This window comes from Jaculus jaculus, chromosome 5 (genome assembly GCF_020740685.1).
Source record: "Jaculus jaculus isolate mJacJac1 chromosome 5, mJacJac1.mat.Y.cur, whole genome shotgun sequence".
Lineage (NCBI taxonomy): Eukaryota > Metazoa > Chordata > Mammalia > Rodentia > Dipodidae > Jaculus > Jaculus jaculus.
This window is the reverse complement of record NC_059106.1, coordinates 37,355,529-37,370,307: the sequence shown is the minus strand read 5'-3', so window position 1 is coordinate 37,370,307 and position 14,779 is coordinate 37,355,529. Positions and strand designations below refer to the sequence as shown.

The following is a 14,779-nucleotide window of genomic DNA, read 5'->3' as shown; positions in this document are numbered from 1 at the left end:
CTCTATACTATACAGAATATGGCTCTATATGAAGTGTTGCCCTGTTCTTCTGGTATTGATTCTGCCTGCTATGGTTTTGCCCACACTGTTAAAATGTCAGAGACCTTATGGGAATGAAAATGATTCTACTACCATATATTTCTTTAAAAAGACCATAAAGCCAGGTGTGGTAGTGAGCGCCTTTAATCTTGACACTTGGGAGGAAGATATAGGATCACTGTAAGTTTAAGGCCACCCTGAGACTACATAGTGAATTCCATATCAACCTGGGATAGAGTCAGACTGTACCTTGATCCAAACTTCCCCCACACACACAAAAAAAAAAAAAAAAAAAAAAGAAAGAAAGAAAGAAAGAAACATAGAATCAGCTTGTTAGATTTATGTTCTCATCTGGGTTTACTCTTTGCTAGGTTACTTGTCCTGCTGCCGGTTCCTGGATGACAATCAGATCGTCACCAGCTCTGGAGATACCACATGGTAAGTACCTGACCAAGGCAGGCAGCAAAGTCTGAGGCCCAGAGCTCTTGTTCAGACCTGTAGGATGAGACATACAGGTTAGATCGTTCTTGACAATAGTTAGACCACTTCTAATTTAAAATGGCCTGGAGATTAAAAACAACAAAGTAGCAGTAAGTAAATTTCATTCTAATGTGTATAGATATGCAAAGTTTAATTTGAACAGAGACCTGAAATGTAGGTATTCTGACCACAGATGTACATGGAGTACTTGCTTTTGTATATTTTTCTCCTTTCACTTTTATGCAGCCAGATCAATGTGGGAGGGTTCAACTTTCCCTCTCTGAGCATGGTACAGCCTTCAAACATCAGGGGTTGTGATTCAAGTGAACTCTATCTGATTTCTTAATTTTGGGATTTCTGTTTACTAGTAGGTAGAAGCACACTTAAATAAATTCTGGACTTTTTAAAATTTGTCATAGATAAACTGACCACATATTATTTGTGTGATTCCTTTTAGATATAAGCTATCTATCTTATGGTTTCTTCTTGTCTTTGGAAACGTGCTTGGGTGGCCACCATTAGCTGACAGGTTGTGGCACAGGTGCCATCAGGTGGCCTTTAAGACTTCTGTAAGATGTTTCCAAAGTTATTTTGTGTGTTGATCATTTTCTCAGATGAGATTTGTTATACTCCTATGCTTACTACTATTACTACTACTTCTCCTCCTCTTCTTCTTCCTCCTCCTCCTCCTCTTCTTCTTCCTCCTCCTCCTCTTCTTCTTCCTCCTCCTCCCTTCTTCTTCTGTTTTGTTTTGGTTTTCTAGGTAGGGTCTCACTCTAGCCCAGGCTGATGTGGAATTCACTATGTGGTCTCAGGGTGGCCTACAACTCATGGCAATCCTCCTACCTCTGCCTTCTGAGTGCTGGGATTAAAGTCATGTACCATTATACCCAGCTTACTCTTTTTTTCTTAAATCCCTCATGCTCTGGGATGTACAAATTCTGAAATTAGCTGATTGGATTTGTGTTACCAGACTTAACTAGGCTGTCAGGTGAGGTTGAAATGAATGGATGATTTACAATGCTGTTGCTTTCTTAGGTTGCAACCAGAAACAGTACATTGTTGTGGCCTTTAGTCCTAATTTCTGCCCTGAGTGGTGTGGTATGCAGGTGTTGCCTCACTCCCCCACCCCCTTTTGAGAGAGAGAGAGGAGATACGAATGGGCACTCTAGGGCCTTCAGCTGCTGCAAATGAACTCCAGATGTGTGCACTGCCTTGTGAATCTGGCTCACATGGGTCCTGGGAAATCGAGCCTGGCTTTTCAGGCAAGCGCCTTAACCACTAAACCATCTCTCCAGCCCTGCTGCCTCACTTTTTAAGAGCTGTTCAAGCAGAGGTCTTTGGAATACCATGTGCAGCCATGAAGACTCTCTGTTCTCTGTTTATGACCCCAAGGAAAGGGAGCAGAGCATCAGAGTTGCTTTGAGCTGTTTATCCCCCCTCCCCAGTAGGGTCTTGCTCTAGTCCAGGCTGAACTGGAGTTCACTATGTAGTCTCACGGTGGCCTTGAACTTACTGTGATACTCCTACCTCTACCTCCCAGAGTGCTGGGATTAAAGGCGTGTGCCACTCTACCCAGCTAAGCTGTTTGTTTTCTTGGCATGATCCCCTGATGTCCCTGAAGCAAGGGAGGAGGCCATGAAGGCAGAAGGACAGATGGAACAGGATCTACTCCTCTGGGGGGCCTTAACATTTCCTGTTGTCCCCACAGACCTCTCATGTGCATGAGGTTGTGTGTGTGTGTGTGTGTGTGTGTGTGTGTGTGTGTGTGTGTGTTTTCATCCATTTGTAATTTGTATTTTGAGGTAGGGTCTTCCTCTAGCCCAGGCTGACCTGGAATTCACTACGTAGTGTCAGGGTAGACTGGAATTCACAGTGATCCTTCTACCTCTGCCTCTTAAGTGCTGGGATTAAAAATATGTACCACCATGCCTGGCTCATTTGCCTGAGTTGTATCATACATCCTGATACACCCTTTACACCCTTTTCAGAAAAGTACACAGGCCCACATACTCATGCACACAAAGTTGTATCTTCTTTGCATTGATTCTCTAAGCTAAGTCGCATTATAGAATTAAATGTGTGTTTATGATGCCCCAGAGGTCTTCTGTGGGTCAAAGAATGGTAGTGGCTGGTAGTCATCTTCTTGTCATTTGCCCTGCTTCAGTGCCCTGTGGGACATAGAGACCGGCCAGCAAACGACCACATTTACTGGACACACTGGAGATGTCATGAGCCTGTCTCTTGCTCCTGACACCAGACTGTTTGTCTCTGGTGCTTGTGACGCTTCAGCCAAGCTCTGGGATGTCCGAGAAGGGATGTGCCGGCAGACTTTCACAGGCCATGAGTCTGACATCAATGCCATCTGTGTGAGTTTGTCACATTAGAACTTTCCTTGATGGGGAGGGTTGAGATAAGGTCTCGTAATGTACCCCAGGCTGGCATGGAACTCAAAGTCGTCCTTCCTCATCCTCCCCAGTGCTGAGGTTAAAGGCCTTTGCCATCATACCTGGTTTGTGTTCCTTTTTTTCTTTGCAAATACAACCAAATTCATAGATGAAATTCAAATTCAAGAACTGAATTGACCTTTGTTGGCCAGCCAGCTGGCTGTGTTGTACAATGTTCTGGATACTGATGAGGCTGCTTAGTCTCCTTTCCTAAAGCACACCAGTGTGCCCTCTGCAGGCCAGAGCATGGCATATTCACAGCCTCCTTCCACAAGGACCTCCAAGAAGCTGCAAGGGAATTCCTTTAGCAGTGGCTGCATTCTGTGAGCTTTGCTGGACTGAAATCTACCTTGGAGAGTCCACAAGCCCTTATCTTTGCTCCCCTCACGTGTGCCCCTTCAATTCTCTTGTTCTTGTTCTTACAGGAGACTTACCTTTTTTCTTTCCCTTTCTTCCTCCCTTCCCTCCCCTTCCCTCCTTTCCCCTCCCCTTCCCTCCCTCCCTCCCTCCCTCCCTCCTTTCCTTCCTTCCAATATTTTATTTGGGGAGAGAAAGAATGGGTGCAGCAGGGCCTCCTACCACTGCAAATAAACTACAAACCCACAGGCCACTTTGTACATCATGGGTACTGGGGAATTGAACCTGGACCTTCAGGCTTTGTAAGCAAGTGCCTTTAACTGCTTAGCCATCTCTCCAGTGCCCCTTCCCCTTTTGTTGTTGTTTCTCATGGTTGGGTCTCATTCTCTAGCTCAGGCTGACCTGGAACACAGAGCAATCCTCCTACCTCTGCTTTCAGAGTGCTGGGATTAGTGTGCTCCTCAATACCTGGACCCCTGTTTCTTTTTGAGCATTTTTTTTTCCAGTGTATGTAGCCTGGAACTTATTATATATAGTCTGGGCTGGCCTTGAAGTTCCTGTGGTCCTCCCTCAATGTCTACCTGCCCATCCACCCCTCATTCCCCATGCTGGGAGTACAAGTGGGATCCACTATATCAAAAAAAAAAAAATAAAAAAATTAAGTGCTAGGGATTTAACCCAGAGGCTTGCATGTATTAAGCCAGTGCCCTACCAATTGACCTATATTCTGAGCCCTAACACATGTGTTGATTTACCTTTTTTCCAGTTCTTTCCCAATGGCAATGCCTTTGCCACTGGCTCAGATGATGCTACATGCAGGCTGTTTGACCTCCGTGCAGATCAGGAGCTCATGACTTATTCCCATGACAATATCATATGTGGGATCACCTCTGTCTCCTTCTCTAAAAGTGGGCGTCTCCTCCTTGCTGGGTACGACGACTTCAACTGCAACGTCTGGGACGCACTCAAAGCTGACAGGGCAGGTAGGTGGTCATGATTCCTTCCTATGATCCTGAACATTCAAGTTCTCTGTGATGCACAGGGCAATTATCAGCTGCAATGTGTAGGTTTGTGTCAGCTCACCTGTGGCCTTAACAGAGATTCAGTTCCAAGGAACAATATAAGTTCTATCTTGTCAAGGAATTGAAGGTGATTTGGCAGGCCAGAAAACACTGAATCACCTTAACTGTGTTAAAGGTTTTTGAGGATAGTTTTTTTTTAAACTTTTTAAAATTATATATATAATAATTATTATTATTATATTATTATTTTGGTTTTTCGAGGTAGGGTCTTATTCTAGCTCGGACTGACCCGGGATTCACTATGTAGTCTCAGGGTGGCCTTGAACTCACGCCAATCTTCCTATCTCTGCCTCCCAAGTGCTGGGATTAAAGGCATATGCCACCATGCCCAGCTAGATCTTTGACCCTTTTGACATCCTCTTCAGTAATATACCTACTGGTTTGTGCCACTAGAGCAAACTCAGTGTTTGATTTTTGAAACTATGCTGGCTCTCTGGTTCCCTTGGCTGCTGCTGCAGCTGGTGATGATTTTGTTTAAAGCCTGAATTTTACTAAATGTGTTGTCAAGGATGTTAAAACACAAGCTGTATGACAGGTTGATACAGTTGTGACAGGTGATTCCTCTGAGTGCCAGGAATATCCTTGTTAATGATTTGAGAGCCAAAGCTTTTTGGAGTCTGCAGGCCTGCTTTCCACCGGGGTCACTAATTTCAGCTTCCATCGCAGTCCTGTCTCCCAAGAATCACAATTGAGCATGAGATAGCTGGTATCTATACACATATGTGGTCAGCTGCTTTGAGATTAGGTTTTAAAGCTATTTATTTATTTACTTATTTATTTATTTAAGAGAGAGGTTGAAAAAAGAGGCAGGTAGAGAATGAGCACACTAGGGCTTCCAGTCACTGCAAACAAACTCCAGACACATGCGTCACCTTGTGCATCTGGCTTACATGGGTACTGGGGAATTTAGGCTTCGTAGGTAAGCACCTTAACCGTTAAAGCCATTTCTCCAGCCTGATATAAGGTTTTTTATTTCCTTCCCTCCCTCCCTCCCTCTCTCCTCTCCCCCCCCCCCTGTGTGTGTGTGTGTGTGTGTGTGTGTGTGTGTGTGTGTGTGTGTGTGAGAGAGAGAGAGAGAGAGAGAGAGAGAGAGATTTTTTTTTTCCCCTCGAGGTAGGGTCTCACTCTAATCCAGGTTGATTTGAATTAGAACTCATTCTGTTGTACCAGGATAGCCTCGAACTCATGGTGATCCTTCTACCTCTGCCTCCCAAGTGCTGGAACTAAAGGCGTTATGCCACCAAACCCAGCTTTTTTTTTTTTTTTTTTTTTTTTTTTTTGGTTTTCGAGGTAAGGTCTCACTCTAGCCCAGGCTGACCTGGAATTCACTATGGAGTCTCAGGGTGGCCTCGAACTCACGGTGATCCTCCTACCTCTGCCTCCCGAGTGCTGGGATTAAAGGCGTGCGCCACCACGCTCGGCTCCAGCTTTTTTTTTTTTTTAATTTAATTTTATTTATTTATTTTGGTTTTTTGAGATAAAGTCTCACTCTAGCCCAGACTGACCTGGAATTCACTATGTGGTCTCAGGGTGGTCTCAAACTCACAGCAATCCTTCCCACCTCACCTCTGCCTGGGATTAAAGGCGTGTGCTACCACGCCTGGCTTCCACTCTTTGATAAAATGCATTATGGAAGCCTATGTGTTTTTTTTACATCTGGCTTTATGTAGGTACTGGGGAATTGAACCTTGGTCCTTAGCCTTTGCAGGCAATCACCTTTAACTGTTGAGCCATCCCTCCAGCCCTGATTTTCTTTTGTCTTTTTTTTTTTTTTAAATGACATTTTGAGGTAGTGTCTTGCTGTAGCCCAGAGCAACTAGGAATTCACTATGTAGTCTCTGGGTAGCCTCAAAATCACAGTGATCCTCCTACCTCTGCCTCCCAAGTGCTGGGATTAAAAGCATGGGGCACCACACCCCGCTGAGTTTTTGATTTTCTAACTATGGCTTGTACTCCATTGTGAATTTAAGCTTGGTGTGTGTGCACGTGCATGTGTGTGTGCAGGCATGGATGAAGTCCATATGTTAACAATGGATATCTCCCTCCATGCCTCCACTTTATTGAGACAAGGTCTCAATGAATTTAGACCTCAATAATTCAGTTTGTCTAGCTAGTAATGAAGTCCTAGGGATTGGATTCACTGTCTTCTCCTGAGCACTGCAGTTGCAGGTGTGCATGACCACACCCAGCATTTACATAGGTACTGGAGATCCAAATTTAGTTCTTTGTGCTTGCACAGGAAGCAACTAACTCAGCCATCTCCTCAGCCCTGAGTCTTGTTTATCAATATAAGTAAATCCAGCCCTTTCCACAATAATCACATACAGGTGAGAAGCCTCTGGGCTCGAGTGACTATACTGTTTTTATTTCCAGGTGTCTTGGCTGGACATGACAACCGTGTCAGCTGCTTGGGGGTGACTGATGATGGCATGGCTGTGGCAACAGGGTCCTGGGACAGCTTCCTCAAGATCTGGAACTAAGGCCAGTAGGTAATGGAGCAGCCTCAGTGCTCTTGCCCGAGCAGAAGTGAACTTACATATTTCTTAGGACATGAAGAGTTTGTTTCATTTTATATTAATGCTTTTATTAACATTAATTATATATAATATTGGGTTTCATCATAACATCTTTGGGGTTTTTTTGATGTTGTTTGTTTTTGGAGATAGGGTCTCACTCTAGCTCAGTCTGACCTGGAATTCACTATGTAGTCTCAGGCTGGCCTTGAACTCAAGGCGATCCTCCTATGTCTGCCTCCCCAGTGCTGGGATTAAAGGCATGTGCCACCAACATCTTTGGTTTTTTGAGATAGGTTCTTGCTCTATCTTGGGCTGACTTGGACTAATGTAGTCTCAGCCTGTCTTCAAAATTCATGGCAGTCCTATCTCTGCCTCCCATGTGCTGGAATTAAAGGCATGTGCCACCAGACCTGTCATCATCATATTTTCATACTTGTACATAATGTATTTTTCATTTTCACCCCTCTTTGCCCTCTCTTGTCCCTTTTCTGCTCATCCTCTTCCCATGTAGCTCCCCTTCTATTTTCGTGTCTTTTTTGCTAAACATTTTCTTTTATTACCTCAACAACAATTTGTTCTTTTAAAGAGGCAGATAGAGAGAGAATGGGCGCTCCAGGGCCTCTAGCCACTGCAAACGAACTCCAGACGCACGCGCCCTCTTGTGAATCTGGCTAACGTGGGTCCTGGGGAATGGAGCCTCAAACCGGGGTCCTTAGGCTTCACAGGCAAGCGCTTAACCGCTAAGCCATCTCTCCAGCCCTGGACATGAAGTTTTAATGCATAGTTTTTCTACAGTAATGTGGATTTGGTGTTAAGATGGAATTGTAGTTAATTCACTGTGATGTCCCTGGGTGGTGACAGTGAGTGGGAGGAGAGGTCAGCATATTGTAGGTCATAGTTCAGATTGTTTCTTAGGCACTGACCCAAACTCTGTTCACAGCGCAAGTGGATGCCACGGTGACTGGAAGACCATTCCAACCTTGAAGCGTTACAGTGATAGCATATCCTATCCAACCATACTAACGTGGACACCCACACCTCCCCTCAGAACTTCAAAAGGGCAAGATCTTTTTTCCTTCACTTATTGCTGAAATCAAGAGCACAATTCCCATTAAGAGAAGGATCTCTGTGCTGTAAACTAAAACAAATTGTGCATTCCTTCCGGGGCCATTGTCTTTGTTTTCTTTTTTGTCTTGGATGAAATTTAAAAGGAAATACTACAATAAAAATGTTAACCAGAAGGTAAACCTGAGTGTAATTGTGAGACAGACACGCCTCTTCACTAGTTTATTTGAATTTTAGACCAGTAATCCTGTTTTGTGGCATTCATGCAAGACAAGTTGAGGACTTTGTTTATCTTGTAATTGTTTCTAAATATTCAGTCATTTGTAGCAGGATCTGGGAGCATTCACATTTCCTTCTTTAAGTATATTCCTTTATGTTCAGTAGTTAAACAGAACCAGAGCCCATGGCATTCTCTGACTTGTTGGTGACAGTTTTGTCCCTGGCTTTTATTTTTGTCTCATGTCACACAGATGACTGTTTCACACAAACAGCATAGTGGAAGAGAAAAGTTGAGAAGCAAAGTAGCCTAGCACATGCTGTGATGGCCATGAATGCTTGAACAGAGTCTTCTTCTTTGCTGAATAGCGAACTCATACCTTCCATCCTTCCTGCCATGTCCTCCCCAACCTCCAGTTTAGTTTCTGCTCTTACTTTGGGTTTCCTGTAAAGTTGGAGGGAAGTTTGTAGTCGCGTGACACTACCCGTCCTGCCCCTGCTGTCAGGGACCTGTTCTCCAGAGAGGTGCCTGTCCTCTGCTTGGATAGTCAGTTGGTTATTTGTGTATGAAACAATGTACAAATCAATGTTTTGAAAATAATGATCTCAGACTTTCTAAGTTAAATTTTAAACACTTTGATTGTTTGCCATATTGGGTGGGTTTACTCTTAGAATCGCATGCTGTAGAAATGCTCCAAAGTGCATATAGGACTCAGTCCTTAGATGTTCTTTTTCTTTTAAGAAATAACCTTTCAAGTTGTAACTGTGGCGGCTCTGTCCACTTACTGTTGCTACTCTGCACACATATCGGAAGCAGCAAGCGCTCTATACGCTTGAATAGTTGGACAAGTCACTGTTCTCTTTACTTTAAAAACAAAAAAAAAAAAATAGTTCTGTTGGGAATAACTGCTGTTGGATTCAGAGAGGGGAGGGGAAGAGAGCTACCCTGCTGCCTCTTTGCCACTTCCTGGAAGCCTGCCTCTGAGGAACAGCCTTTTGCATCTGAGGCAGATCCTTTTTACATCATGCAGATCTTCCTGGTTTTCATCTCGAGCTGTGTTCAGCAGCAGCGTTTGGACAGCAGTGTTCTGTGGGTCCTTCCCCCTCCTGTATCCTATCCCCTCATAGCAGCAGTAGTGGCTTCGCCATCCTGTTTCTGCAGCGTCCTGTACAAAACTGTGCTGTGACTGTGCGGTAGACCTGGACCTGGCAAAGAATACAGCGAAGCCCCTTCTCTTTCCACCAAACGACTCTGTAGAGCTCTCTGCACCCTGTACCCTTTTCACCTTTTGTATTTAATTTTAAAGTCAGTGTACTGCAAGGAGGCTGGATGCAAGATAGATACTATATTAAACTGTACTGTTATTTAAGATGTAATAAAGCAGTTTGACATGAGGGACTTTGGTGTGATGGTTATTTGTGGGTGGATGAGTGTGTGTTGAGGGTGGCCACCTGTCCATGGCTGCTTTCTCACGTGGTGAGGGGATCAGTAAAAAAGTGTTGGCCCCTCAGAGGTTCCTAGGCAACTCCATATTACAGGCCTGATGAGCAGTGATGAGCTACCACCTGAGCCCTCCAGGGTTGGCCATTACTCACATTTGGACCCTTGCCCAGGACCTTAAGCATATTTCCCTGGGAGTTTCCTGTCATTTCTTGTCTACCTTGACCAACTGACTTCCTTATCCTATGTCTCCTTCTAAATCATCTGAGGACCTGTCACTCAAGAGACACTTTCCTTATTAGTTTTTAAAATTATTTTTGAAGCTGGAACTAACTGTAGTTCCAGGCTAGCCCTGAACTCATGGCGATCCTCCTACATGTCTACTGAGTACAGTGATTAAAGACATGAGCCACCATGCATAGCCCCTTCTCAGCTTTTTTTTTTTTAGGTAGGGTCTCACCCTGGTTCAGACTGACCTGGAATTAACTATGTAATCTCAGGGTGACCTTGAACTCATGGTGATCCTCCTACTTCTGCCTTCCAAGTGCTGGAATTAAAGGCATGCGCCACCACGCCCAGCTAGTTGGTTTTTTTATTTACTTATGAGGAGAGACTATTGGTGCACCAAGGTCCTTAGCCACTGCATATGAACTCCAGACTCATGCACCACCTTGTGCATCTAGCTTACGTGGGTTCTGGGGGGTCAAACTTAGGTCCTTAGGCTTCACAGGCAAGCACCTGAACCACTAAGCCATCTCCCAAGCCCAGCTTCTCAGTTTAAAACAATTCACTGCATCTTGAAGGAAGAACTGACATCTGACCTAGGAGTATGAAAAACAAAACCTTAATCTTGTTTTGTTCATTGCACAGCTTTCTAGACATGTATTTTTAAGATTTTTATTTATTTATTAGAGACAGAGAGGGGTGGGAGGTAGAGAGAGAAAATGAGCATGCCAGGGCATCTAGCCACTGCAAATGAACTCCAGACTAATGTGCTACCATGTGCATCTGGCTTCTGTGGGGCCTGGGAAATCGAACTTGGGTCCTTAGGCTTCGCAGGCAAGCGTCTTAACCGCTAAGCCATCTCTCCAGCCCCTAGAATCTTAGATCATTTATAAAATTGTAAGAGAGAACTTTCATACCTCAGATGCCATGAAGAATAAACAGCCCTTATGGTTGACTGAACCAGATCACCTTTGCTGAGTGGTGGGACATGCTCTAAGTCACCTGGAGCCAATGGTGTGTCTACTCATCTACTCTGAAGTGGCTCTCTGATGTTTCTGGATAGGGTAACCTGGTGTTTTATACTGTGTGGTACAGCGATTGACAGATGAGTTTGTCTGGCTTCTTCCTCCCTCACTTTTTCCCCTGAAATAAAACTGTTGTTCACAGACAGATGTTTGGCATGCCTTTCCCCATGGAGAAAGGAGAGAACCTGAGGTCCTTCCTGGTCTGCACACTCCCTACTTGGCTTCTTCCTTTGGTAATTCTATGCTCTCTTTGCTCCCAGCCTCGTCCACAACAGGCCCTCCAGAGCTGACAGGTAGCTGGGATTGCACCCTTGGCCCAGAAGGCTGGAAGCTAATGGTCCCTCAGCCAACGTACAGGCCACATGTTTAGCAGAACATTCACTGAAAACAAGTGCCCACTATGGACATGTGGACAGCAGCACTTGCGGGACATTGTGCAAGGAAAGTCACTACTTCCAAACAGGCTAAGCATGAGTTGCAGCCCTTTTCACATCACTCAGGTTTACACAGATTGCACCCACCACTAAACTCCATCAGTGCTGCCTTGAAGTGTGACGGAGGTGTCAGCTTGCCCTGTAGCTTCCGCTCCTCTCTTCCCCTCCCTTTCCCTGTATGGAATCACTTGACCCTGCCTCTGCCCATGGCAGGGCACATCCTTATTTAGTTCCTGTCAGCTATACTCCTCAGTTTGCCTCCAGCATGAAACCTGACTCGGATTCTGCATGCCCACAACAGGGTAGCCACCTGCCTTCTGTTTCAGAATCCCAAGGGCCAAGTAAGCCTAAGTGCTGGGATGGGCACAAGGGGCCAGGAGGGGCTTGGCTTGGATCTTCCAAGGCCCCCCATGAAGCAACTTGACCCACCCCACTGTTAACTTTTTGTCCTCCACACATGGCTACCCATTACTCTCTTACTCAATGCTCCCTGGTACCCCTGGTGCTCTGTACACTCCAGCCCCCTCCCCACCCAAGGTCCAGACAAGCTAGCTGCCAGTCACTTCTCACAGGGTAGTCTTGGGCAAGTTACTTGGCCTGTCTGCCTCAGGTCCCCTGTGTTAGAAGTATAGTGAGTGTGCCTACCTGGCAAGAATTCTATGAGAATGAAGAGTCTGATGACTTCCTAGCCCAGGCTCCGCACCCACTTTTCTCTTAGCCTAAGCACCTGCTCATGAGCACCCTAAGCAAAGCTGACCCCCACCTCTCTGCCTATACCATCCAAAGGTGTGTTACTATGAGCCAGTTCCTTCTGTGTCAAGTCATTGGTATGCCTAGCATGGCTGGCATTCAGGAATACAACTGTCCCCCTAACCAGCTAGGACAGGAGACTGTCAAGTGGGCCATTCTTTTTTTTCTCAATTTTTATTAACATTTTCCATGATTATAAAAAATATCCCATGGTAATACCTCCCCCCCCCCCACTTTCCCCTTTGAAATTCCATTCTCTATCATATCCCCTCCCCATCTCAGTCAGTCTCTCCTTTATTTTGATGTCATCATCTTTTCCTCCTCTTTGATGATAGTCTTGTGTAGGCAGTGTCAGGCACTGTGAGGTCATGGATATCCAGGCCATTTTATGTCTGAAGGGAGCACGTTGTAAGGAGTCCTACCCTTCCTTTGGCTCTTACATTCTTTCTGCCACCTCTTCCGCATTAGACCCTAAGCCTTGGAAGGTGTGATCGAGATGTTACTCAGTACTCCAGTCACTTCTTTCCAACACTGTGATAACTTCTGAGTCGCCCAAGGTCACTGCCACCTAAAAAGAAGATTCTCTACCCAAAGTGAGAGTAGCATTACTATAAGGGTATGAATAAGTACTTCCTGGGCAGTTTGATAAGCATAGTATATACATTTATTCAGACATCAGCAGATGTTACACCCCTAGGGGTCATGACTACCGCTGTTTTAAGTTTTCAGTCTCAGGGATGTATTCCCTCCCATGGAGCAGGCCTCCAGTCCAATTGAAGGGCAGTTGGTTTCCACAAGTGGCCCATTCTTGACCCTGACCCTTAATAGAATTAACAATTCCAGAGGAAGTACGGTCCCCATCTCTGCTGCCAGGTAAGGAGCTGGATCTTGGCTATGCAAGGTGCTAGCTACTGGAGGCTGGACAAGATGACACTGGTACTCAGATCCTGCACAAGAATATTGTGGCCACTTGGACCCAGATTCCTCACCATTCCCCTTTTGTGTGGTGAATGAACCCTGTTTGTCACAACTGGGCCAGCTGAAACACTGGACAGGACCCAAGGACATGTAGCTGGCACCTAAACACTTCCTGTGCCTGGGAACCTGCTTGCCTCTTAATGATAGGCTGTCCCTGGTCACATCCCCACCCTGCTCCATCATTACAGGCTCCCTGCTTCCTGGTCCACCCCTCCCCTTACCTCTTGGGCTCTCAGGAGAAAGCAGGTCCAGGCTTGGGGAGTCTGAAATATAAACAACATCTTTAAAAGAATACAGAAAAAAAGTAGGACAGGGCTGTCTCCAACCTCTCAAAGGGAGAAACCCCTCCTTTGTGTGCATAATCTGCCACCTCCTGCTAACCTGTCCCTTGTGGCCTTTGATCCTGGTGTTGGGCTGGCCCTCCCCTTTGGGTTCGGCCCAAATAAAGCACTGGAAACTTTCTGGGCCCTTAAGCTCCTCCCATCCTTGGACTTAGTTACTTCTCTTACTCTGGCCTTCAGAGTCTGATGGGGCCCACTTTGAACCTTGCACAATCAAGGTCAACTGATGAGAACTCCTGGCCTTGTTCCTCTTCTGAAATGAGGAAAGCTGCCTACATAGGTAGGCTGTAGGACCAGGATAGACAAAAGGTTTCCCTGGGACCACTTGAGCACCTGTGAATTCCCCATTAGGTGTACCTAAAAAGGGTGCATGCTATGTGACCTTGAGCTGAGGTCCACAAGCTAGATGCCCCTGCAGGAGTGCATGACTGCTCCCACTCTAGAAGGTTCTGTCCAGGCCTGACCCTGTGCTTGGTGTGTAGCTAGATACTACTCAAGAATTATACTAGCAATAGTATGCAGCAGCACAGCTCAAGCCTAACATAGGTGTGGTCACTTTGAGGAAGGAGCTGGGTTTACAAAACAAAAGGAAGTTGCAGAATTTAAGAAATTCCCTGAAATCTCCCACACACACTTTCCAGTCATCTTTGCCCCCTCCCCCACTGTTCATGGCTCTAGGAGAGGCAGTGCTGTTCTGTTCAGGAAGAACAAGACACAGGCCCCAGGAGTCCTCACCAAAGAGCCTGACCAAAACAGGTATGGGGTTGTGGGGAGGCCTGGATACTGGGCTTCTGTGGCCGATTCCAGTGCACTCAGGACTGGACCAGAAGTGCCACACCAAGCCAACTAGAGCATAGAGGAGTGAACATCTGAAAGCTATGCTGGCGCTGGGGAAGCCAGATGGCTACTAAACACCTAATGGTGCACTGCCCTGGCCAATCTCCAAGAGCGTGACAATTACTGGGTATAAGGCCTGATGCCCGAGGTGGGTACCCATCATTTCAGCTTGCCTCTGGACTGGCTGAGCACACAGCTACCTCTGAGGCTGCAAAGTCAGTTGGGTGACTTTCTCCCCTCTTGCCTTTGCTCTCCAAGGTGAGACACCCTGTTCCATGGGCACTCAGCAAACCACTCAGGCACACCTCAGCCTATGAGGTGGGGGGTCCTCTACTGGCTGACTTGAGACATTAGGCCCTAGAGGGTCTGTGTTGAAAGCACACTAGCCGTTTGTGGTGGGCCTGAGGCGCCAGGCCAGTTCCTTCCCAGCGTTCTGGTTCTGAATCCTGCAGGTCCAAGGGCTGCCTGAAGCGAGCAGCCAGGAATGCAGGGTAGGAAGGGTTACGCTGTTAGTGAAGGAGCCCAGACAACCAAAGACTGGGAGGT

The 14,779-nt window shown here is 46.0% G+C and overlaps 1 protein-coding gene across 5 annotated transcripts in view; it reads left to right on the top strand.

Moving 5' to 3' along the window:
• Gnb1 (G protein subunit beta 1) overlaps nt 1–9,597 on the top strand; it is a 105,581-nt gene extending 95,984 nt beyond the window's left edge. For 4 of the 5 annotated variants that reach the window (XM_045149686.1, XM_045149687.1, XM_045149689.1 and 1 more), the window contains 5 exons: nt 411–477; nt 2,687–2,888; nt 4,090–4,306; nt 6,779–6,894; nt 7,862–9,597. In XM_045149686.1, the coding sequence (XP_045005621.1) occupies nt 411–477; nt 2,687–2,888; nt 4,090–4,306; nt 6,779–6,885 (593 nt within the window). In that variant the 3' untranslated portion in view covers nt 6,886–6,894; nt 7,862–9,597. The remainder of the gene's footprint in view (nt 1–410; nt 478–2,686; nt 2,889–4,089; nt 4,307–6,778; nt 6,895–7,861) is intronic. The other variant, XM_045149690.1, reaches the window with a different exon arrangement.
• The last annotated feature ends 5,182 nt before the right edge of the window (nt 9,598–14,779 follow it).